A 25,150-nucleotide genomic window follows, 5' to 3' on the forward strand; every position below is an offset into this window, starting at 1 on the left:
AGCACAAGTAGCAGGACTGTTTTAACGACCCATGATCGTTCTATGGTCTGTCTGAGGGGTAGTGGTAGTAGTAGGACCTTTTCCTAGAGCTAGAACGTCCACTGCTTTCTATCTTGATTCTCTGAATCGCTTCAGCTTCTCTGAGCTTGTTTCTTTCTGCTTCTCGGTTGCTGCCAGCGGTCTGTTCTCTTCGAAGGCGTCCGTATTGGAGCTCCTGTTATGCCTGATTCCTCCTGGCTCTCTCCAGCTGGGCTGTTTGGCTGAAAACAAACAAGCTGTTTGTTCCTGCTGTGCATCATTTATGTGGTAAACAGTTAGTCTAATTGGGAAAGATGCTAGCAGCAACAATAGATTATTATAGGATGTCAATCGTAACAACTTCTTAACCACCTACCTCTCTCTCGTTGTCTTTCAGAGCACCATTCTCGTGATTGGTCCGAGCCCCTGTCCGCCACGCCTGGTGAACCCCTCCCCCTTGGATGCGTCTCTCAGCCCAGAGTGTCAGTCAGAATGGAACAATAGCCGCAGTCGCCATCGGACCTTCCCCTTTCTCTCTTTGCTCTCTGTCTGCCCCGTCCCCACACCCTTCCCCTAACACACACACACAGCCAGCCCCTGACTACTCCTCCTTCCACTGTACAGGTTTCGGTCCACTTCCTCTTCCTACCTCTCTAGCCAGCCTTGTCAAGCCAAATGAAACCATAATCCTCTGTAAAAGATAGGGGCCTATACAGCTGCCTGTGCTCCCTTTTGTTGTTGGTGGCTGTTTATTTAGAGGGCCCCCATGAGAGTAGCAGCTAGAGAACACAAGGCAGCACAACAGCACCCAGTCAGCCGTTTTACTGGAAACAAACGAGCTGTGGTGGTGGTTTGGACACTGATGGAATTTTAGTAGCATGATGTTGGGCTGGTATCGCCACCACACGCCATCGATGAACCAGAGGGCCACCAGCAGACTTTGGAGATTGACACATCTCAACTTGTGGTGGGACAAGAGATTGAAATAAAGACATCAATCTTTTTTCAGGATAATTTTTTTACCTTCTTTTTTGCTTCTCCAGTGATCAGCTAAACCAAAGTGCCTTTCTTGGTTTCTCACTGTCGTTTACTATAAACTTGATCTAACTTCATATCACACTCCAATATCTGAAAATAGATTTAAAAGAAACATTTCAACATCTCAAGGATTTTGCACTTTTCATTGATGCACCTCCATACCATTGCCTGTTGCACATGTCATATCATACACAATACTGACAGTGCACACTTGTTTACTGAAAAAACATACACCTCCATTCCGACTGTTGACAATCCCACCCCGTATTTCACCCAGCCACAAAGTAAGCATTCTCTCACAGCGTTCTTCTAGTGTAGGTTGCTAGGACTAACGAAGCCAAACCTATCACCAAACCGCTCTCCAAGTTCCTTGTGACGCAGAGCCAGCGACATGGCGACGTGGCTACAGTCAAAATGGCGCTACCTGTTCATGTTCCTGGGTGTCCAGCTGGTTGTCATGGCTCTGCTGTCCCGCGAGGGCTACCACAAGCGAGTGTCGTACTTCATCAGGATTTTCCGCAAGCCGGAGACCACTGCGTTGGGGACGTCCGGTGCCGGCTCGCCCCACTTGCGCAATCACACGGGCAGTGACGTCTACGCCAACTTGTCCCTCCTGACCAAGGCCCACGGCCGGGGCGAGGACATGCCCTACTGCCCCAAGACGTCTCCCCTGATAGGTGAGTTCACACACAGAAATAGAAGTCCTAGAACTGGCAGCCCCATTATATTTCTGAGTTCACCAGCCGCCGTCTTCAGTTATCCAGCGCTCCCCGTACCTCTTACTTCATTCCCTCTCCAGACTGAAACTGAAGAGGGAATGTTTTTTACAATGTACGCCAGAAAAATACTTTCTCGTAAAAAGAAAGTGGCTCAGATACTTGATTAGTGGGCCAGAAAACGTAATGTGAAATGTGGCCAGTCAGAAAGCCTCGGTTGGTTTGTTGTGGAAGGGAATTTCCAAATAATTCCACACATGCAACCGTCCTTGCTTGTTAGTTGGCTACTAATTTCGGTAGGAGAAATCCTGTTTGGAGAATTCTGTATTTCCTGCTTTTTCTGTTCTGATTCCTGGAGTCCTTCACCCAGGATTTCTGGGAAAGTTACCAGAATTGAGTAGACATGATATGGTGGAACCTTGGCTTCACCTATACAGTCAGGAACTGATCAATGTTCAATGATGGCCCCTAGTAAGGGAAGGAAGGATATGTTTTGACTTTGAGATCATTCAAACTGAGCCAAGACTTGGTGGCGGCTGACCCAACAGGAGTGTTTGTTGTACGCTTCGACTAGAGGGTCTGAATATACTTGTGTTCAAATGGTCAGTTTAGCTTGTTTCCAACTTCCTACTTTTTTGCATTCAAATTTGGATATACACACTGAAACCAAGAGATTTGCCTACAGCAAAGGCTTCTACAATGTTTTGCTGTGCCCTTTTATGTTTGTATCTTTTTACCTTTATTTAACTAGGCAAGTCAGTTAAGAACAAAGTCTTATTTTCAATGATGGCCCAGGAACACTGCCTTGTTCAGGGGCAGAATGACATATTACCTTGATAGCACGGGGATTCGATCTTGCAACCTTTCGGTTACAAGTCCAACGCTCTAACCACTAGACTACCTGCCTCCCCAATCAGTTGGTTGTCCATGCTAGCATGCTCGTTCCAACAGGGTTTTTGGGATTGGAGATAGGTTTTATATGAGACGACCGAGCAGAATGGATTAAAGGGGGCACACTGTCGTCTCATGTAAAACATTTGATCTAAAACCCCAAAAACCCTATTAGAACGAGCATGCTAGCATGGACAACCTACTGATTTTTAATTAATTGGTGTGTTACGATATAGGTCTAGCAATAAAATGCTGTTATGACATCTAGCTTCTTCTCACCCCGTTTCTCTTATCAGGTGGACCGATCCACGTCAGCTTTCCTTCCGGGTTGACACTGGCCCAAGTTGCGCGGAAGAATCCATTGGTGGTCCTCGGGGGGCGCTACAGGCCGCCTGACTGTGAGGCGCGGCACCGCACCGCCATAATCATTCCCCACAGAAACCGGGAGCACCACCTGAAGTTCTTCCTCTATTACCTTCACCCATTCTTACAGCGACAGCAGCTCAACTACGGCATCTACGTCATCCACCAGGTGAAATGCATACGTGTATATATACACACACACACATTGTTTCAAAATGTTCATTTTAAAGGGGCAGTTGCTATATACCTTTTTGGATGTATAAATTAATGATATGTACCCATTTGATTCTTGAAGAATATAACTTATAAATGCCTCATGAGTTTAGTTCAACTGTCACACTCCATGAGAACCCAACATATACGTTTGTTTTTCTCCAATGTTTGTAAATGTAAACAAACACTGTCTAGCCTCAAAACATGGTTAAAACTGTCATGAATGGTCAGTCCTTGCATCCATAGCTCTATGAATTGGAGTGTTTACACATTTCTCCATCCCTCAGCCTTTTACTGAAACGGGGTTGTGAAAAACACGTTGTTTCAACTGTTGATTGCTGTTTTAAAGACAACATTAATGTTATCAATTGATTGTGCAATCTGTAACACAGCCTATCAGTATGAATATGTGCTTTACACTTCCTACAATTGACCAAAAGATATATTCATTTGGACTACGTTCTAGCTGTAGTGGTGAGGCCAAGTATACATTCAGCCTAGATCAAAACCACCCTCTGGTGTCCTAACCATGGAATCACACACAGCCTTATGGTTGAAAGATGCTTACCGGAAGGTTTAACCGAGTTGAATCTTCTTAACAACTTGTAGCAATCCCTTTGTTTACACTTTGAACAAGCACTTTGTCTTACCCTCACACTGTTTGTCAAGTTGTCACTGCCTGCTTGTTGTTTACCTGCAACATATGAACGCCAAGCCAACCTCTACCAAGTTAGCATCTCAAAATGAAACTGGCTCTAAGGCACTTATCATTAGATAGATGTTACAGCATCATGTCTAAAGCATTTATTCATAACTCTGCATGTGTGCAGTATTTTTGCGTAACCAGTGCCAGATTGCACTCAACTCAAACAAGATAATGCAGGCTAGCAGCAGTTCAAGCATTTGCATGTCTTCAGCTGTGGTTGGTTGTCATAGTTACACACACACTGAACCACAGGAACAAATACTACTCATGCTATTGACCTCAGTAACACTCATCTTGCCAGGTGTAATCCTCCTGAGATGTTTTTTTAGTTTAGTGAATATTATTAGACCCTTTGAGTGTATGCTGTAATATTTTTTTAATGTATTTAACCTTTATTTAACCAGGAAGGGCTCATTGAGATTTGATGTCTCTTTTTCAAGAGCGTCCTGGCCAATTTACAGATGATCAGTTGTACTGTAAATAATCAGACTATTGATTTCATTATGTAGACTAGACAATTAATTTCCATGTTGAATAGTTGCAGGTGACTAGGGTCTGGTTTCAATGATGGACTCTTCTGGTATAGAGGAACTAGTAATTCAATACCTATGTCGATAAGGGAAAAAATATATTTCCGAACACTCGCCCAACAAATCACGAGACAGACATGCCAGAACGCTGTATGTCATTAGAGGATACTTTCACTGCTCTCAGGGCAGGTCTTCCAGCTTTGACTAGAGTAAGTGACTTTTCATAGCCGGTTAGGAGAATTAGGTTAAGGATAGGAAAAGGGCTAGGGTTAGCTAAAACGCAAAAATTGTCCCCGACTCAAATATGTAGCTGCAACCAGCCCTGAGAACAGTCTTGGTTTCCACTGATGTGATCCACGTTGCTATTCAAAGCCAAAGTTTACAGGCAAAAGCTTTTGCAGTGGTTTTAATAATGGTAGTTGATTCAAACTAGCCACTTGTGAAATGCACTCATTAAAAAGAACCTCTGGGATCTCCATCTTGCTAGCTACTATGTAGTATTTATTCAAGCAGATAAAGTAGTGACCTAGGCAGTGACGTAGTTCCTCTATGCCCACAGAGTCCATCATTGAAACCAGACCCGTGTTGCCTACGGTCGGCTTTGAGACTACTAACGGAGAATAAACAGTATAAAAATGAAGTCGCACACTCCATATATTTAATGGGTTAACCCCATTACCCGTTATTGTTGTATGGAACCAACGTCAGTGTTTACCCTCTATTCATTTAGCAACGGGGGCCCAAATATGATATATGCACTACATGGTCAAAAGTATGTGGACACCCCTTCAAATTAGTGGTTTTGGCTATTTCAACCACACCGTTGCTGACAGGTGTGTAAAATCGAGCACACAGCCATGCAATCTCCATAGACAAACATTGGCAGTAGAATGGCCCGTACTGAAGAGCACAGTGACTTTCAACACGGCACCGTCATAGGATGCCACCTTTCCAACAAGTCAGTTCGTCAAATTTCTTCCCTGCTTGAACTGCCCCGCTCAACTGTAAATGCTGTTATTGTGACGTGGAAACGTGTAAGTGCAACATCGTCTCAGCCGCGAAGTGGTAGGCCACACAAGCTCACAGAACGGGACCGCCAAGTGCTGAAGCACGTTGTGCGTAAAAATCGTCTGTCCTCAGGTTGCAACACTCACTACTGAGTTCCAAACTGCCTCTGGAAGCAACGTCAGCACAAGAACTGTTTGTCGGGAGCTTCATGAAATTGGTTTCAATGGCCGAGCAGCTGCATACGAGCCTAAGATCACAATGCGCTATGCCAAGCGTCGGCTGGAGTGGTGTAAAGCTCGCCACCATTTGACTCTAGAGCAGGGGAAACGCGTTCTCTGGAGTGATGAATCACTCTTCACCATCTGGCAGTCCGACGGACGAATCTGGGTTTGGCGGATGCCAGGAGAATGCTACCTGCCCTAATGCATAGTGCCAACTGTAAAGTTTGGTGGAGGAGGAATAATGGTTGGGGGCTATTGTTCATGTTTCGGGGAAATCTTAACTTGGTGGCAACAGTTTGGGGAAGGCACTTTCCTGTTTCAGCATAACAATGTCCCCGTGCACAAAGCGAGGTCCATACAGAGATGGTTTGTTGAGATCAGTGTGGAAGAACTTGACTGGCCTGCACCCTGACCACAAACCCATCAAACACTTTTTGGGTGAATTGGAACGCCGACTGCGAGCCAGGCCTAATCGCCCAACATCAGTGCCCGACCTCACTAATGCTTTTGTGGCTGAATGGAAGCCCCCGCAGCAATGTTCCAACATCTAGTGGAAAGCCTTCCCAGAAGAGTGGAGGCTGTTATAGCAGCAAAGGGATGACCAACCCCATATTAATGCGCATGATTTTGGAATGATGTTTGACAAGCAGGTGTCCACATACTTTTTGCCATGTAGTGTATCTTTATCTCCTGTCTATCGTTCTGCTGAGACGCGCTTTTAAATGGATAGTCATTAACTCGATGACTGGAAGTCTATGGGAACAGCTAGCATGTCATTGCACTACCGCTTGCAGCAATGCACCGTTACCCTTGCCACCACTGAATTCTTTTTTTTTTAAATCCTAAGGGAAATAGTGAACCTTCATATTGAATAACCTATTATTATTGTTATAATTTGTATAGAGACCATGTCAATATTGAATATTTGCAGGTTGTTGCTGACATAAGGGTCTCTAAAGGCCAAATAAAACATGTCTTACTTGTCCCTCTTTAGGCTGGTAACTACACGTTTAACCGGGCCAAGCTGATGAACGTTGGGTTCCGAGAGGCCATGCGGGAGGAGGACTGGGACTGCCTGTTCTTCCATGATGTGGACCTCATCCCTGAGGACGACCGCAACACCTACATGTGCGACGCCAACCCCAAGCACGCTGCCATCGCCATGGACAAGTTTGGATATAAGTCAGTCTATTCTCTTTTTTTGAATTTTTTTTTTGCTTCTTTTTCCCCTTATGGTTATTAGTTCTTCTTTTCACCGTAAGTCTCATTGATTTTCACAAGTTTATTCAACACAAAATGTATTATATTTTAGTTGTCATTTAGTTCTTTCATTATGCGTGGCTTCACTCATTTCTGATTTCACTTGTTCCCTATCTGATCCTTCATTTTTATTTTAATCCTGTCATTCTCCTAGGCTGCCATACAAGATGTATTTCGGAGGGGTGTCAGCGTTGTCTCCACTGCACTACCTGAAGATGAACGGCTTCCCCAACAACTATTGGGGCTGGGGAGGAGAGGACGATGATATTGGAGTCAGGTGAGAGGGGTCCTTGGGAGTTTTGGAGGTGGAACATTGAGCCAATTCATTGAGCTATGGACCCATTGTGGTTTGTTCTGTCTAACAAATGATACAATTTAAAGACACGGAATAATCCTATTATTTATAATAGATAATAACCCAATTAAAATTCTTTCTCTTTCCTTCCCTCTCTCCCATTCTCAGAGTATCCCTAGGAGGGATGTTCATCTCTCGTCCATCGGTGAAGGTGGGCCGATACAAGATGATCAAACACAAGCTGGACAAGGGAAATGATGTGAATCCCAGGAGGTATGGTACAGGACTGACACATGTTTGTGTATGGCTGGGGTACATTCAGTAGGGTGACACGTTCAGATTCTTTCAAATAGGCAGCACATTGTATCTGTACATTTATTTATTTCCATCTGCTACCTCTGAATGTTGCCCTCTATCGAATAAGACTGTCTGTTGAATAAACCCACAGACATCACTAAAATCCCCTCTCCCTGCCTCCCCCTAGGTTCAACATGCTGGCCAAGACGCGTCAGACATGGAAGCTGGACGGCATGAACACTGTGGAGTATGAGGTGCTGTCACGTGAACACTTCCCCCTCTACACCAACATCACTGTGCACATCGGCACCGAGGCCGGCCTGCATGCCATGGCGCCGTCCCCCAAGATCCCTGCCAAAGCCGCAGCAAAGCCACCAGTCGAAGCCCCCACCAAACCTCCAGCCAAGCTCCAACAGGAACAAAAACAGAACCAACCCATGAACCACTGACTTGGACCACCTTTACCCACTCCACTCCCATCCACCACCGACTCTCCCCTCCTAACTTATGCCTGGGAGCAGGGATGTGAGAGGGAGCCCTGGACCCTTAAGTCGCTCCTTTCTTTGCCTTCACACCTCATATCAACTCCTACAGTGGGGAGAGGTAGGTGGCTCCCCCTATTGGACTAGAGGCCATTATACGCACATGCCTTTTCCTTCTGTTCCTTCCTCTGGTCTGATCAACATTATCAACTGAGACTTTAACAATAGCATAGCAGAGACTGAACCGAAGACCAATGCTCTCCACTGCCTAGATATAATCTGTGGGCTGAGGCTTTGTCTGTCTGAATGAATTACTGTCGCATTCTCGACCCTAGTTGTGATTCTCGAGCTTCTCCAGCTATGTCCCACCACTCCACTGACTGACTCTATGAAAGGGACTTATGGTAGAGGAGAGGAAAAAAGACTGACTCTATGAGTTTATATCGCTGCCGAAAACCCCCGTTGCCTTAGAAAAACCTGTCTTGTTCTATTTGTCCTTTTAGTAGAACTTCAGGTCGAGAGTTATGAATGGAACCCGTTTCTAGTGATAGCAAGATTAAGGGATAGAATAAATAAATGAAAAACCATTTTATGCTACTGATATTGCAATAGCATATGGGTCTTTCTGCTGATTAGGTGGCTTTTGAGTAGTGTAACTTGGTGAGAACTTGATTTCACCCAATTTTAACATTCTGCCATAAAGAGCACATGTTCAAAACACGGTTTCCCATCTCGAGGTGAAATTAAAGAAATGACCATAGCAGGTGCCAAATAAACTAACAGGGTTGACCGTAACCGGGTTAAGTCAGCCATAAATCCCCTTGTGACAGAGGGAATGGAAGCTTGTTGTATGCAACAAGGAGGGGCAGTTGAATGCAAATTAAATTGTTCAAACATTTCTAGCCTATTTATGGGTAACAGGGTAGACGTGTTATGTTCGAGCTGCTCCGTTTTCCATCAAAAAACACCAGACAATGGCCAAAAAGAGTAAAACCAGCTCACCTGCTTGTACACTATGATTTGACTATTATATGTTCAATCTTTCTTTTGAAAGAAATATTTAAAGAGGAATTTCACCATATTAAAACGAGAGTTCAGTTCACTTTTTTTTTTTCTTTAAAATGATTCACTAATCACATGAAATAATTAAGTCTTCAGAAATTATTTTGTCAAAGCAACAAAATAACTAGGGCTTTCAAATAATGCTGAGGTTAAGTGGGTTAAAATCTTCCTTGAAGTCACAGGATGCTTAGAGGGATATGTCAAAATTCGGAATTTTGGCAGTTTAAAAGTCTTTTTTTCCCCCATGTGGTCAGTATTAAAGGGCACTTCATTTAAAGAACAGGCTTTTAATATTGAATTTCTACTTAATATATCAAAGGGATGAAAAGGCACTAATTTCAGAACGACCCATATGTAACTGATTTTACAGTTTAATATACAAAGTGAAGCCGCTACCCTGATCTTGACATGGGTAAGTGCTGTTTGCAATTAGCATGGTAGTCACCCCCTGGGCCTGTCTTCATAAAGCATCTGAGTAGGAGTGCTGATCTAGGATGAGGTCCTCCGTGTTCATATCAAATTCATTATGGCAAAGGCAACAATGATCCTATATCAGAACACCTAGTCTGAGGGACATGCACAATACAGGCCCTGAATATCAGGCTGATTATTGAAGGATTCTCTCATAGTAGGTTCACAGTTCTGGCACAGCTTTTTGGTATGGTTGGGTTTTATCACTACAATCAGAATGTGTCTTTTCTCCAGTTATCTCCTTCAATCTCTAGATTGCGTTGACGTGGGGTTAAATTTTGCCTTGTCAAATAGAATAGGTGCGGGTGAAATGATCAATGCACTGCCTTCAGGTGGGCTGGCTATATTCACATCAGAATGGTGGTTTGTCATTTGTGTTTTATCGTATTGTTTGTTACCTTATGGAGCTTTTATGTTGGTTTCCTATGATCAGCTTAAAACTGAGGGATTGAAGTCCTAGTGGGCTCTCCATAGTCAGAGACTTGGGCTCCATCTCCATACTCTAAATTGGCTGAATGGTTTGAAAACCAGGAGAGCTGAAAACCAGGAATTTTGTCCATGGATGACCAGAAACCACTATAATTAATTAGGTCTTTAAACGGAATCAGGCACTGGTAAGTGACGTGGAAACTAGTGCCAGTTGACTGTGTGTAGTACACTCATTGGTTGTACTGATTCTGCTGAAGCACTGATTAAAGATTGATATAGGTATACTGGGTTAGCATTTACAGCATTTCCCCACTAGCCATTCTTTCAACATATTACATTTTTTATTTTGTGCTATCTAAAATCTGTCACCCCTAGAATTCCCCAGTGCAATGTCCTCCTCACTGCATGGCTTGTCCCCTGACTTTCCTCTTTGCACGCTGTCTGGACCCCCTGACCAATATGATTGTTTACACTAGATCCCTACTGGGAATTGAACCTCTGTGTGTGCATCACATAGAGGACTCAGGCCTCTTGGCTGAAACCAAAGATGGCTTCGAGAGAAAGCATTGGACGCCTGATAGTTGTGCTGGCGGTTGCATGCTGACATGGGAATAGATGGGATTCCACTGACGGATGCTGAGGTTTGTGTGTGTGTGCTACTATCTGATCTAGGAATCTCTTAGTCTATATAGTGAAGCAGGTCACCTATGTCTTGACCTTTTCTACTCCATATGAAGCCTGATTATGCATGATACACAGACCCTGTATTAGATGAGTGGAATGTACAGAAAACCATACACAGACCACTATCACATGAATTCACATTTGAGTTTCTAGAAGCATGCTAAAGTGTATGCTTGTGTAGTGATTCGTAAGACGTATGCTATATGTACCTTTTAACACTTCATGTAGTGGTTTATTATATATCATGCTATTGTATTATCATGTCTATTTGTGCTCTGCAGTTTGCTTCAGTTGATGTATAGCTTGACTTTCACTCCATTATGATGTGGATCTGCTGTCCAGGGTGACTGCGCCTGAAGATGGAGCTCACCGCAGGGCATTGAAAATGTAACAAGGACAATGTGATACTATATTTCTGATTTTTAATTCCTCTCTCAATGAAGTCTGCACAGTCCAGAGTGGCCTTATACAATGATTAATAAACAAAGATTAGTCAAACACCTGTGAAGTTCCTTCTGACTGGATGAACTGTGTGGGTTACCCTTTCTGTAGCTGAACATGGCTCTGGTTGACAGTCTTGCAAGAGGCCATTTTCTTACACTGTTGTAAAGTAGTCTGGCTGACAGCTCTTGGTCACAGCTCTTTGCTGTGTAGTCACGTGAGTTGCGTCAGCCAGGCTAGTTGTAAAGAGGATAGAACACAATCTATTTGTGAAAAGGGACTTAAGATTCTTAATTGTAAGAAATAATGAACAGCTTCTTGTCATAAATGATACAAAACAAATGCTTTTTACTAGGTACACCAGGGCTCTCCAATCCTGTTCCCGGAGAGCTACCCTTCTGTAGGTTTTCACTCCAACCCCAGTTGTAACTAACCTGATTTCAGCTTATCAACTAGCTAATTAGTAGAATCGGGTGTGCTAGAAAAGGGTTGGAGTGAAAATCTACAGGAAGGTAGCTCTCCAGGAACAGGGTTGGAGAGCCCTGATGTACAGAGTCAATTGTATGATACAGTGCTAAAGATGCAACTGATTTACAAGAGGAATAAGATTCCCAGAACCGATACTTTTTTGACTCTAATTGCCTCTGTGAACTTGCACCTAACCAGATGTGCAACATTGTAGCCATACTGTAGCATTAGAAGAAGTGATAGTACATTCAAGATCATCCCTAAATCCTTACTCAACCTTAACTCACTCCAAGGTGTCCTTCTTACCAATGCAAGAAAACATTTATTGTTGATTTAGTTAAAAAAAATTGGGTCTACTGTAGTGGGAAATATTCACTGTTAGATATGTTTTACTGGACATTTAGAATTATTCCATTCGTTAATCCCGTCTCCCAAATATAATATTCCCTCTCCATAAACATGTCAGACTTTTCCAATGAAGGATGTAAGGGGAGTGGCCCACCCTCTGGAGAAGCAGTCAAATCATCTATTTCACCAACACTCCATAACCTTAACTTGTTAAACATCACATCCTCAAACTTCACTACCCTCCCTCCTTTAGTTGTCACCTTGTTCAGCTCTAACTGAACAGTATATATCCTCCTGATTCCTGCTTACAAGCAAAAACTCAGAGGAAATACCAGTGACGCGCTCAATACGGATGTGGTCCGATGATGTTTTGGCAAGTTGGTTGAGGCATCTAAGGCATGACACAAGTAATTTTTCCAACAATTTTTTACAGACAGATTATTTCACTTATAATTCACTGTATCACAATTCCAGTGGGTCGGAGGTTTACATACACTAAGTTGACAGCTTGGAAAATTCCAGAAAATTATGTGATGGCTTTAGAAGCTTCTGATAGTCTAATTGAGATCATTTGCATCAATTGGAGGTGTACCTGTGGATGTATTTCAAGGCCGACCTTCAAACTCAGTGCCTCTTTGCTTGACATGGGAAAATCAAAAGAAATCAGCCAAGACCTCAGAAAAAAAATGTAGAGCTCCACAAGTCTGGTTCATACTTGGGAGCAATTTCCAAACGCCTGAAGGTACCACGTTCACCTGTACAAACAATAGTAGGCAAGTATAAACACCATGGGACCACACAGCCGTCACACCGTTCAGGAAGGAGACGCGTTCTGTCTCCTAGAGATGAATGTAGTTTGGTGCCAAAAGTGCAAATCCATCCAAGAACAACAGCAAAGGACCTTGTGAAGATGCTGGAGGAAACAGGCACAAAAGTATCTATATCCACAGTAAAACGAGTCCTATATCGACATAACCTGAAAGGCCGCTCAGTGAGGAAGAGGCCACTGCTCCAAAACTGCCATAAAAAAGCCAGACTATGGTTTGCAACTGCACATGGGGACAAAGATCATACTTTTTGGAGAAATGTCCTCTGGTCTGACGAAACAAAAATATCACTTTTTGGCCATAATGACCATCGTTATGTTTGGAGGAAAAAGGGGGAGGCTTGCGAGCCGAAGGACACCATCCCAACCGTGAAACACGGGGGTGGCAGCATCATGTTTTGGGGGTGCTTTGCTGCAGGAGGGACTGGTGCACTTAACAAATTAGATGGCATCATGAGGAAAGAAAATTATGTGGATATATTGAAGCAACATCTCAAGACATCTGTCAGGAAGTTAAAGCTTGGTCGCAAATGGGTCTTCTAAATGGACAATGACCCCAAGCATACTTTAAGTTGTGGCAAAATGGTTTAAGGACAACAAAGTCAAGGTATTGGAGTGGCCATCACAAAGCCCTGACCTCAATCCTATAGAAAAATTGTGGGCAGAACTGAAAAAGTGTGTGCGAGCAAGGAGGCCTACAAACCTGACTCAGTTACACCAGCTCTGTCAGAAGGAATATTATTGTGGGAAGCTTGTGGAAGCCTACGTGAAACATTTGACCCAAGTTAATACATTTAAAGGCAATGCTACCAAATACTAATTGAGTGTATGTAAACTTCTGACCCTCTGAGAATGTGATGAAAGAAGTAAAGGCTGAAATAAATCATTCTCTCTACTATTATTCTGACATTTCACATTCTTAAAATAAAGTGGTGATCCTAACTGACCTAAGGCAGGGAATTTTTACTTGGATTAAATGTCAGGAATTGTGAGAAACTGAGTTTAAATGTAATTGTCTAAAGTGTATGTACCAAACCCTTATTACTCCCTTCAGGGGACCTGTCCTCACCTCCTGACCTCAACCACCCTTCACCTAATCCACAGATGTCCATCTGTCTCACCTGTATCAACACGTTGCTCTCCTCTTGTCCACCCAACACATTCCACAGCTATCTGTCTTTCTACAGAGACCCAGTCTCTTTCACTCCTTAATATACTATGCGTCTGATCTATCATGTCTTTAATATCTCAATGTTCAAAATGTTGAATCCAACACAGGCAACATCCGCATTGAGCTAAAGGCTAGAGTTGCTGCTTTCAAAGAGCGGAAACACTAATCCAGACGCTTATAAGAAATCCCGCTACGCCCCCTGACAAACCATCATACAGGCAAAGCGTCAATACAGAACTAAGATCGAATCCTACTACACAGACTCTGACACTCGTCGGATGTGGCAGGACTTGCAAACTATCACGAATTACAAAGGGAAATCCAGCTGAGAGCTGCCCAGTGACGCGAGCCTACCAGACAAGCTAAATTCCTTCTATGCTCGCTTCGAGGCAAGCAACATTGAACCATGTGTGTGTGCTAGTTGTTCTGGACGATTGTGTGATCATGTTCTCCGTAGCCAATGTGAGTAAGAACTCTACCCAGGTTAACATCCACATGGCCGCAGGGCTAGACGTAATACCAGGACGCGTACTCAGAGCATGCGCTGACCAGATCGCAAGTGTCTTCACTGACATTTTCAACCTCTGCCTGACCAAGTCTGTAATACCAACATGTTTCAAGCTGGCCACCATAGTCCCTATGCCTAAGAAGTTCAAGGTAACCTGTCAAAATGACTACCGCCCCTTAGCACTCACATCTGTAGCCATGAAATGCTTTGATAGGCTGATACTTGGCTCACATCAACGCCATCATCCCAGAAACCTTGGACCACTCCAATTTACATACTGCCCAAACAGAACCACAGATGATGCAATCTCTACTGCACTCCACACTATCCTTTCCCACCTGGACAAAACAAACCTAGATGAGAATACCGTTCATTGACTACAGCTCAGCATTCAGCACCATCGTGCACGCCAAGCTCATCACTAAGCTAAGGTCCTTGCGACTGAACACCTCCCTCTGCAGCTGTATCCTGGAACAGCTTCTACCCCCATGCCATAAGATTGCTAAATAGTTAACAAAATAGCATTGACCTTTTTTGCACCAACTCTTTTTGACTCTATGCACACACACACTGGACTCTACCCACACACCCACACATGCAGTACCAGTTTGGACACACCTACTCATTCAAGGGTTTTTCTTTATTTGTACTATTTTCCACATTGTTGAATGATAGTGAAGATATCAACACTATGAAATAACACATATGAAATCATGTAGTAACCAAAAAAGTGTTAAACAAATCAAAATATATTTTGTATTTGAGATTCATCAAATTAGCCACCCTTTGCTTTGATGACAGCTTTGCACACTCTTAGCATTCTCTCAACCAGCTTCATGAGGTAGTCACCTGGAATACATTTCAATTAACAGGTATGCAGTTTGTTAATTTGTGGGGTTGATTTCCTTCTTAATGTGTTTGAGCCAATCAGTTGTGTTGTGACAAGGTAGGGGTGGTAAACGGAAGATAGCCCTATTTGGTAAAAGACCAAGTCCATATTATGTCAAGAACAGCTCAAATAAGCAAAGAGAACCAACAGTTCATCATTACTTTAAGACATGAAGGTCAGTCAATACGGAACATTTGAATGTTTCTTCAAGTGCAGTCGCAAAAACCATCAAGTGCTATGATGAAACTGGCTCTCATGAGGATTGCCACAGGAATGGAGCCTCAGAGTTACCTCTGCTGTAGAGGATAAATTCATTAGAGTTAACTGCACCTCAGAACTTGCAGCTAAATAAATGCTTCACAGAGTTCAAGTAACAGACACATCTCAACATCAACTGTTCAGAGGGGACTTCTTGAATCAGGCCTTCATGGTCAAATTGCTGCAAAGAAATCACTACTAAAGGACACCAATAATAATAAGAGACTTGCTTGGGCCAAGAAACACGAGCAATGGACATTAGACCGGTGGAAATCTGTCCTTTGGTCTGATGAGTCCAAATTTGAGATTTTTGGTTCCAACCGCCATATCTTTGTGAGACGCAGAGTAGCTGAACGGATGATCTCCGCATGGGTGGTTCCCACCGTGAAGCATGGAGGAGGAGTTGTGGGGGTGATTTGCGGTTGACACTGTCAGTGATTTATTTAGAATTGAAGGCACACTTAACCAGCATGGCTACCACAGCATTCTGCAATGATACACTATCCCATCTGATTTGCGCATAGTGGGACTATCATTTGTTTTTCAACAGGACAGTGATCCAACACACCTCCAGGCTGTGTAAGGGCTATTTGACCAAGAAGGAGAGTGATAATGTGCTGCATCAGATTATCTGGCCTCCACAATCACCCAACCTCAGCCAAATTGAGATGATTTGGGATGAGTCGAACCTCAGGGTGAAGGAAAAGCAGCCAAAAGTACTCAGCCTAGGTGGGAATTCCTTCAAGACAGTTGGAAAAGCATTCCAGGTGAAGCTGGTTGAGAGAAAGCCAAGAGTGTGCAAAGCTGTCATCAAGGCAAAGGGTGGCTATTTGAAGAATCTCAAATGTAAAAATATGTTTTGATTTGTTTAACACTTTTTTGGTTACTACATGTTTCCATATGTGTTATTTCATAGTCTGTCACGACTTCTGCCGAAGTCGGTCCCTCTCCTTGTTCGGGCGGCATTTGGTGGTCAACGTCACCGGCCTTCTAGCCATCGCCGATCCACTTTTCATTTTCCATTTGTTTTGTCTTTGTTTTACACACCTGGTTTCAATTCCCCAATTATATGTTCATTATTTAACCCTCTGTTTTCCCCATGGTTTTTGTGTGTGTTTGTTTTATGTATTTTGGTCCTTTTGTGTGGGCTTGGTAATACTACATGTATTTGGTAATTTTGAGTAAAGTTACTTTTATTACTCATCTCTGATGTCCTGCGCCTGACTCCTCTGCACCAGCTACACCCAGACCGTTACATAGTCCTGGAATTAGTAGGTGTGTCCAAACTTTTGACTGGTACTGTACTTACACTGACACTTGAACACATACGCACACTCACTCACACATAACACGTACACACAGACACACATTTGCAACACACACACTTACACACTCTATCCTGTTGCCTAGTCACTTTACCCCTACCTATTAGTACATATTTACCTCAATTTCCTCGTACCCCTGCACATCGACTCGGAACTGATATCCCATGTTTGTATCCAAAATGGTATTTGTTAGATTTGTATTAGCTGAGTGGAATGTATAGAAAACCACACATAGACCACTCTGAATTCACATTTGAGAATGCTGAAGCATGCTAAAGTTTTTGTGTTGTGATTAATTAGACATATGCTATACACACCAGTGGAGGCTCCTCAGAGGAAGGGGAGGACCATCCTCCTCAGTGAATTTCAGAAAATGTTTAATAGTGGAACATTAAAAAAGTTATCCTTTTTTAGATAAAACTTTACTAAATATATTCACGTCACCAAATAATTGATTAAAACACTGAAGAAGGTCTACAGTAGCCTCAACAGCACTCTCTGGGGTAGCACCATGGCGTAGCCGGAGGACAGCTAGTTTCCGTCCTCCTCTGTATATTGACGTCAATACAAAACTTAGGAGGCTCATGGTTTTTACCCCTTTCAAAAGATTTACACAGTAATTATGAGAACATCCGGAAAACGATCTCCAACCTATCAGAGCTGTCCACCCAATCAAGGGATCAGAGAATGAATATGGTACTGAAAACATAACCTACAGCTAGCTAGTACTGCAGTGCATAAAATATGGTGAGTAGTTGACTCAGAGACAATAGGTGAACATTTTTTAACAAAATTATTTTGTCAAAAATGAAGGAAAAGCAAGAGAGTTATATTTCGTGGTATTCTTTTTCTCACTTTCTCTTTCTTAGTTAGTGAATACAGCTAGCTAGTTTTGCCTACTCAAACACCAGTGTCAAACAGAGAGGGATGCTATGTTAGCTAGCTGGCTATGGCTAAACTGTGTGCACCTACATTGTAAACTTTTATTCGTAGCTCATGATGGCTATAGGGAATATTTGAGTATCATGTAGTAGCCTAAACCTATCGATGTTACATTGAACTGGGTGAATGGAATATGAATGACAGTCATTCAATATGCTGTAATAGAAATAAAAATAATGTCTCCCCTGATCTAAAACGGCACGACCGCCACTGATATGCACCGTGTACCTTTTAACAGTTCATGCAGTGGCTTATTATCAAATCATGATATTGTATTATCATGTCTGTATGTGTGCTCTTTAGTTTGCTTCAGTTGATGTATAAATAAACTTTCACTTCATTGTGATGTGGATATACTTTCCAGGGTGACTGCTCCAGAAGATAGAGCTCCCCGCAGCGCAGTGAAAATGTAACAAGGTCAAGGACAATGTGATACTGTATTTCTGATTTAGTTTCTCCTCTCTCAATGAACTCTGCACAGTCCAGAGTGGCCTTAATACGATGATTAATACAAAAAAAATGATTACTCAAACCCCTGTGTTGAAATTCCTTCTGACGGGATGAAGTGGATGAACTGTGAGTGGGACACCCTGTCTGTAGCTGAACACAGCTCTGGTTGACAAAGTCTTGAAAAGAGGCCATGTTGTACACTTTGTTGGATATAACACCGCATATATTTGTGAAACATGACTTGAATTCTTAAGTGTAAGCTAAATGTAAGATCTCCTTGTCTTAGATGATACAAAACAAAGGTTTTTTTACTATGTTCACAGTCAAATGTATATCAAGCTAAAGATACAACTGATTTGCAAGAGGGATGAGATTTCAAAAACATTCACAGATAGTTATTGTAGCAGTACTGTAAGGTGATAGAGTCCTTCAACATCATTCATGAATCCTTAATCAACCTTAGGTTTCCTTCGTAACAGTGCAACACAACTTTTATTGTTGTTGATGTATATACTGTATATATATATATATATATATATATATATATATATATTTAGTCTACCGTAGTAAGAAAATGCGTAAATGTATTGTTACATAGTATAGTTTCACTGGACATTAGAATTATTCCATTATTCCATCCCCCGTCCCAAATACAGACTTTCGCCTTTTTCAGAAACATGTCAGACTTTTACATTGAAGGATGGAAGGGGTGTGGCCCACGCTCTGGAAAAGCAGAGTCAAATCAACTCCCAACTATTTCACATCTCTCAATAACCTTCTTACGACTTGTTGTTAAACATCACATCCTCAAACTTGACTATCCTCCCTCCTTCAGTCACCACCTCCTTTCGCTCCCAAGTCTCCACTTCCCCATTCCTTTGCTCATAGCGGTGGATTCGCACCTTTCCCGTCGTGGGGAGTGGGCATGGGAGACCCCTCGCTGCCTCTTTGTAGAGAAGCTGTTTCATGACATCTTGACTGGGTTGAGTTATGCCTGATGGAACCAGAGAATTACCCTGGTCTACCTTTGAAAAGGGAGATGGTGAGTTCTTGACCTCAGGCGTTGGTAAGGCTGCCCGCTCCCATCTCGATGGAGAAGGCGCTCGCACAGGAGCTCGCACTAGCGTCTTGACCTCAGGCGTTAGTAAAGCATTGCGCTCAAATCTCGATGGAGATGGTGAACGCTGTACAGGAGGTTGAGGACGTAGCAATGTGGTTTTTACCTGAGTGTGAGGATTGGGTGTCAGAAGACGTCCTCTTTTTTGCCCCCCGGTGTTGCCGCCACCGCCATCTACCCCTGCCCTTTGTATCTCCGGCATGATTCCGGCCATGGTGGCTCGCATTGTGGGGTCTCTTTGCACCATCCTACAGACAGCGTTACAGTACTGCTGGCCTTGGAGACTGAGGGTCTCCTGGATCTTAGTTGGACAGACGTTGGGGGTGTGCAACCTGATTCTGGCACAGAGTTCAGCAATGATTTTACCCATAGCCCACACGTCCGAACGCTGGTCGCGTTGGCCCCGCCTCTGCAGGACCTCAGGGGGAGAGTAGGCCTCGTTGCCCAGATCCATTGCAGAATTTAGGCCATTGCGGAAGAATTTGGCCAGCCCCATATCAATGATCACAGCTCGGTGAGTGTCATGCTCTATCTGGAAGAGATAATTTGAGAGGGGTTGAGAAATATTGTTTTATTTCTAGTCTATTCATTTACAGTGATAATGTGATAAACAACAGATGAACAACTGCTTCTAAAGTCTTGCATCATTAATGAAGAACATCAGAATAACAAAAACAACTTTATTGCCTTTCTCACCATGATGTTGTCAGGCTTGAGGTCCTGATGGACAATATCTTTGCTGTGTAGATAAAGTAGTCCTTCACACATGCCTGTGATGATGGTGGCCTTTATAGATGGAGTCAACTGTGGGGGAAGAAAGGCTTTGATTATCAACTGATGAGCTAACTTGCACATAGAAATGTTTTTTTTTCTTCTTCAATTTAAAGTTTTATTAAGTTTTCTTGTTTTTCAATCAACCAACAGAACACATTCCACACTCGCGATGTGGCAGACTTAAATTAAAAATTAAAAAAAAACAATAATACAAATAAAAATAAACTAATAATAAAATAAAATACTTTTTTTTTAAAACTAACAATAATAATAAGAATGAAAAAAATATTTTTAAAAAGAAATATATATTAAAAAAATAAAGAAAAATTATAAGGAAAAAAGAAATATAAAATAAAATACTTTTTTTTAAACTAACAATAATAATAAGAAAAATTATAAGCAAAAAAAAGAAATATAGAAATAATTCGTTTTTAGTTTTTACAGCACCTTACACAACATGTATCTGCTCATTTCCCTAATCCCCCCATTCACTCTGTCCAATTTGAAATATAGTTGAATAGTGGAGACCAGAGTCTATCAAACTTGGGCTGTTATAGAAATGTTTTAATAATGTTGGGAAGGCCCCCCTGAAAATCCTGTAGGCCTACATACTTGTTTATCAGATATTTCAGATGTAAAAGTTTTGCTATGTGAACTTTCATCAACACCGTCGTATGCATGTTTGTTGGGAGCGCTGGGATCCATAGGCCTACCTGTATTTTCGATTTTTGTGATTTGAAGATGGTTGTCTCCAGTTCCTCTCCAAAGATGAACTCCATGGGGATGATCCACTTAGAGTCCTTGAGTGTTGGATTACCCAGAAGCTTCACTATGTTAGGATGAATTGCCTTACTGGAGTCCCAGGTCACAGAGAAAGTGTGAAAGAAAATGGTGAAAAATAGTTATGAGGGCATTGGAGTTTACAGACAGCACAACTAATCACTTCTGTAGTGACCTTCATCAGCAACCTCATCAACACCATCTCTGATATCATCACCATTTAGCAACATACCATGATAGCACATTGTCTGTCATACTCACTTGTATACTTGACACTCTCTCTCCAGGTCTCTCCTATTGATTAAGTGTTGTGGCACCTTCTTGATTGCAGCCCAGGTGTCATTGTACATCTCCCTGTATATCTTCCCAAAGCAGCCAGCAGCAATAGTGCTGGTGGAATACGCCATCTAGGGGGTTTGGTGGGGAGTGGGCAGTGGGGTCAAGGTCCAATAGAAATGATTAAAGCAGTGATTCTCAATCCTGGTCCTGGGGACCCAAAGGGGTGCACATTTTTGTTTTTGCCCTAGCACTACACACCTGATTCAAATCATCAAAGCCTTTTGATGAGTTAATCATTTGAATCAGCTGTGTAGTGCTAGGGCAAAAACAAAAATGTGCCCCCCTTTGCATCCCCCGGACCAGGATTGAGAACCAGTGGACTAAAGCTTTCACCTCTGCATAACATTTGTTATAGTACTATTGTTATGGTAAGTACCAGTATGTACACCCTACAGTTACTTCTCTCAAAGTTACAAAGACAAAGAGAGAATTCCAAACAGAAGACGATAATGAAGTGGGTGAGAAGGGTGTGCATGTTGACTACAAACTGAAGAAAACAGTGCTGCAACTGTAGAACAGAGGAATTCTACTGACAGTTTCTCACATAGTAAGGCGTAAATTCTGTTGAAAATCTAAACTGGTATTCTAATCCAAACCAACCATCTCTAACTGAGGCATTCCCAAATCCCTGATAGCAATGTAGCATATTTATGCCAGCACAATCAAAGGTTGTCAAACTCTACACAGAAACGTAAAAGTCACATGCTGTGTTATGTCATTCGTTTGTCATATACAGTACCAGTCAAAAGTTTGAACACACCTACTTATTAAAGGGTTTTTCTTTATTTTTTACTATTTTCTTCATTGTAGAATAATAGTGAAGACTATATCAAAACTATGAAATAACACATATGGAATCATGTAGTAACCAAAAAAGTGTTAAAGATATCAAAATATATTGCCTTGATGACAACTTTGCACACTCTTTCTTTCCTGCCTTGCTAGAGCTGCCTCGATCAATTGTAAATGCTGATATTGTGAAATGAAACGTCTAGGAGCAACAACGGCTCAGCCACGAAGAGGTAGGCCACACAAGCTCACAGAAAGGACTGCCGAGTGCTGAAGTGCGTTGCACGTAAAAATTGTCTGTCCTCGGTTGCAACACTCACTACCGAGTTCCAAACTTCCTTTGGAAGCAACGTCAGCACAAAAACGGTTTTTGGTATGGTTGGGTTTTATCACTACAATCAGAATGTGTCTTTTCTCCAGTTATCTCCTTCAATCTCTAGATTGCGTTGACGTGGGGTTAAATTTTGCCTTGTCAAATAGAATAGGTGCGGGTGAAATGATCAATGCACTGCCTTCAGGTGGGCTGGCTATATTCACATCAGAATGGTGGTTTGTCATTTGTGTTTTATCGTATTGTTTGTTACCTTATGGAGCTTTTATGTTGGTTTCCTATGATCAGCTTAAAACTGAGGGATTGAAGTCCTAGTGGGCTCTCCATAGTCAGAGACTTGGGCTCCATCTCCATACTCTAAATTGGCTGAATGGTTTGAAAACCAGGAGAGCTGAAAACCAGGAATTTTGTCCATGGATGACCAGAAACCACTATAATTAATTAGGTCTTTAAACGGAATCAGGCACTGGTAAGTGACGTGGAAACTAGTGCCAGTTGACTGTGTGTAGTACACTCATTGGTTGTACTGATTCTGCTGAAGCACTGATTAAAGATTGATATAGGTATACTGGGTTAGCATTTACAGCATTTCCCCACTAGCCATTCTTTCAACATATTACATTTTTTATTTTGTGCTATCTAAAATCTGTCACCCCTAGAATTCCCCAGTGCAATGTCCTCCTCACTGCATGGCTTGTCCCCTGACTTTCCTCTTTGCACGCTGTCTGGACCCCCTGACCAATATGATTGTTTACACTAGATCCCTACTGGGAATTGAACCTCTGTGTGTGCATCACATAGAGGACTCAGGCCTCTTGGCTGAAACCAAAGATGGCTTCGAGAGAAAGCATTGGACGCCTGATAGTTGTGCTGGCGGTTGCATGCTGACATGGGAATAGATGGGATTCCACTGACGGATGCTGAGGTTTGTGTGTGTGTGCTACTATCTGATCTAGGAATCTCTTAGTCTATATAGTGAAGCAGGTCACCTATGTCTTGACCTTTTCTACTCCATATGAAGCCTGATTATGCATGATACACAGACCCTGTATTAGATGAGTGGAATGTACAGAAAACCATACACAGACCACTATCACATGAATTCACATTTGAGTTTCTAGAAGCATGCTAAAGTGTATGCTTGTGTAGTGATTCGTAAGACGTATGCTATATGTACCTTTTAACACTTCATGTAGTGGTTTATTATATATCATGCTATTGTATTATCATGTCTATTTGTGCTCTGCAGTTTGCTTCAGTTGATGTATAGCTTGACTTTCACTCCATTATGATGTGGATCTGCTGTCCAGGGTGACTGCGCCTGAAGATGGAGCTCACCGCAGGGCATTGAAAATGTAACAAGGACAATGTGATACTATATTTCTGATTTTTAATTCCTCTCTCAATGAAGTCTGCACAGTCCAGAGTGGCCTTATACAATGATTAATAAACAAAGATTAGTCAAACACCTGTGAAGTTCCTTCTGACTGGATGAACTGTGTGGGTTACCCTTTCTGTAGCTGAACATGGCTCTGGTTGACAGTCTTGCAAGAGGCCATTTTCTTACACTGTTGTAAAGTAGTCTGGCTGACAGCTCTTGGTCACAGCTCTTTGCTGTGTAGTCACGTGAGTTGCGTCAGCCAGGCTAGTTGTAAAGAGGATAGAACACAATCTATTTGTGAAAAGGGACTTAAGATTCTTAACTGTAAGAAATAATGAACAGCTTCTTGTCATAAATGATACAAAACAAATGCTTTTTACTAGGTACACCAGGGCTCTCCAACCCTGTTCCTGGAGAGCTACCCTTCTGTAGGTTTTCACTCCAACCCCAGTTGTAACTAACCTGATTTCAGCTTATCAACTAGCTAATTAGTAGAATCGGGTGTGCTAGAAAAGGGTTGGAGTGAAAATCTACAGGAAGGTAGCTCTCCAGGAACAGGGTTGGAGAGCCCTGATGTACAGAGTCAATTGTATGATACAGTGCTAAAGATGCAACTGATTTACAAGAGGAATAAGATTCCCAGAACCGATACTTTTTTGACTCTAATTGCCTCTGTGAACTTGCACCTAACCAGATGTGCAACATTGTAGCCATACTGTAGCATTAGAAGAAGTGATAGTACATTCAAGATCATCCCTAAATCCTTACTCAACCTTAACTCACTCCAAGGTGTCCTTCTTACCAATGCAAGAAAACATTTATTGTTGATTTAGTTAAAAAAAATTGGGTCTACTGTAGTGGGAAATATTCACTGTTAGATACGTTTTACTGGACATTTAGAATTATTCCATTCGTTAATCCCGTCTCCCAAATATAATATTCCCTCTCCATAAACATGTCAGACTTTTCCAATGAAGGATGTAAGGGGAGTGGCCCACCCTCTGGAGAAGCAGTCAAATCATCTATTTCACCAACACTCCATAACCTTAACTTGTTAAACATCACATCCTCAAACTTCACTACCCTCCCTCCTTTAGTTGTCACCTTGTTCAGCTCTAACTGAACAGTATATATCCTCCTGATTCCTGCTTACAAGCAAAAACTCAGAGGAAATACCAGTGACGCGCTCAATACGGATGTGGTCCGATGATGTTTTGGCAAGTTGGTTGAGGCATCTAAGGCATGACACAAGTAATTTTTTACAGACAGATTATTTCACTTATAATTCACTGTATCACAATTCCAGTGGGTCGGAGGTTTACATACACT

General features: G+C 42.3%; 2 protein-coding genes across 4 annotated transcripts in view; one reads left to right on the top strand and one right to left on the bottom strand.

The window, feature by feature from the left end:
• The window catches only part of LOC106582539 (beta-1,4-galactosyltransferase 3), a 29,072-nt gene extending 17,890 nt beyond the window's left edge, over positions 1–11,182 (top strand). For 2 of the 3 annotated variants that reach the window (XM_014165728.2, XM_014165743.3), the window contains 6 exons: positions 416–1,733; positions 2,960–3,195; positions 6,699–6,886; positions 7,119–7,241; positions 7,428–7,532; positions 7,744–11,182. In XM_014165728.2, the coding sequence (XP_014021203.1) occupies positions 1,448–1,733; positions 2,960–3,195; positions 6,699–6,886; positions 7,119–7,241; positions 7,428–7,532; positions 7,744–8,005 (1,200 nt within the window). In that variant the 5' untranslated portion in view covers positions 416–1,447 and the 3' untranslated portion in view covers positions 8,006–11,182. Of the gene's footprint in view, positions 1–177; positions 307–415; positions 1,734–2,959; positions 3,196–6,698; positions 6,887–7,118; positions 7,242–7,427; positions 7,533–7,743 lie in introns of all 3 variants that reach the window. The other variant, XM_014165734.3, reaches the window with a different exon arrangement.
• Positions 11,183–18,503: 7,321 nt separating this feature from the next.
• LOC123729272 (uncharacterized) lies at positions 18,504–21,416 on the bottom strand. Its single transcript, XM_045703674.2, has 4 exons — positions 21,243–21,416; positions 20,915–21,053; positions 20,124–20,231; positions 18,504–19,959 (listed from the first exon to the last, which is right to left on the bottom strand). Exons 1-4 carry the CDS (start codon positions 21,386–21,388, stop codon positions 19,090–19,092), a joined length of 1,263 nt encoding a protein of 420 aa, XP_045559630.2. The 5' UTR covers positions 21,389–21,416; the 3' UTR covers positions 18,504–19,089.
• Positions 21,417–25,150: the final 3,734 nt, after the last annotated feature.

Source organism: Salmo salar, chromosome 02 (assembly GCF_965601325.2).
Source record: "Salmo salar chromosome 02, fSalSal1, whole genome shotgun sequence".
In the NCBI taxonomy this organism is placed as follows: Eukaryota; Metazoa; Chordata; class Actinopteri; order Salmoniformes; family Salmonidae; genus Salmo; species Salmo salar.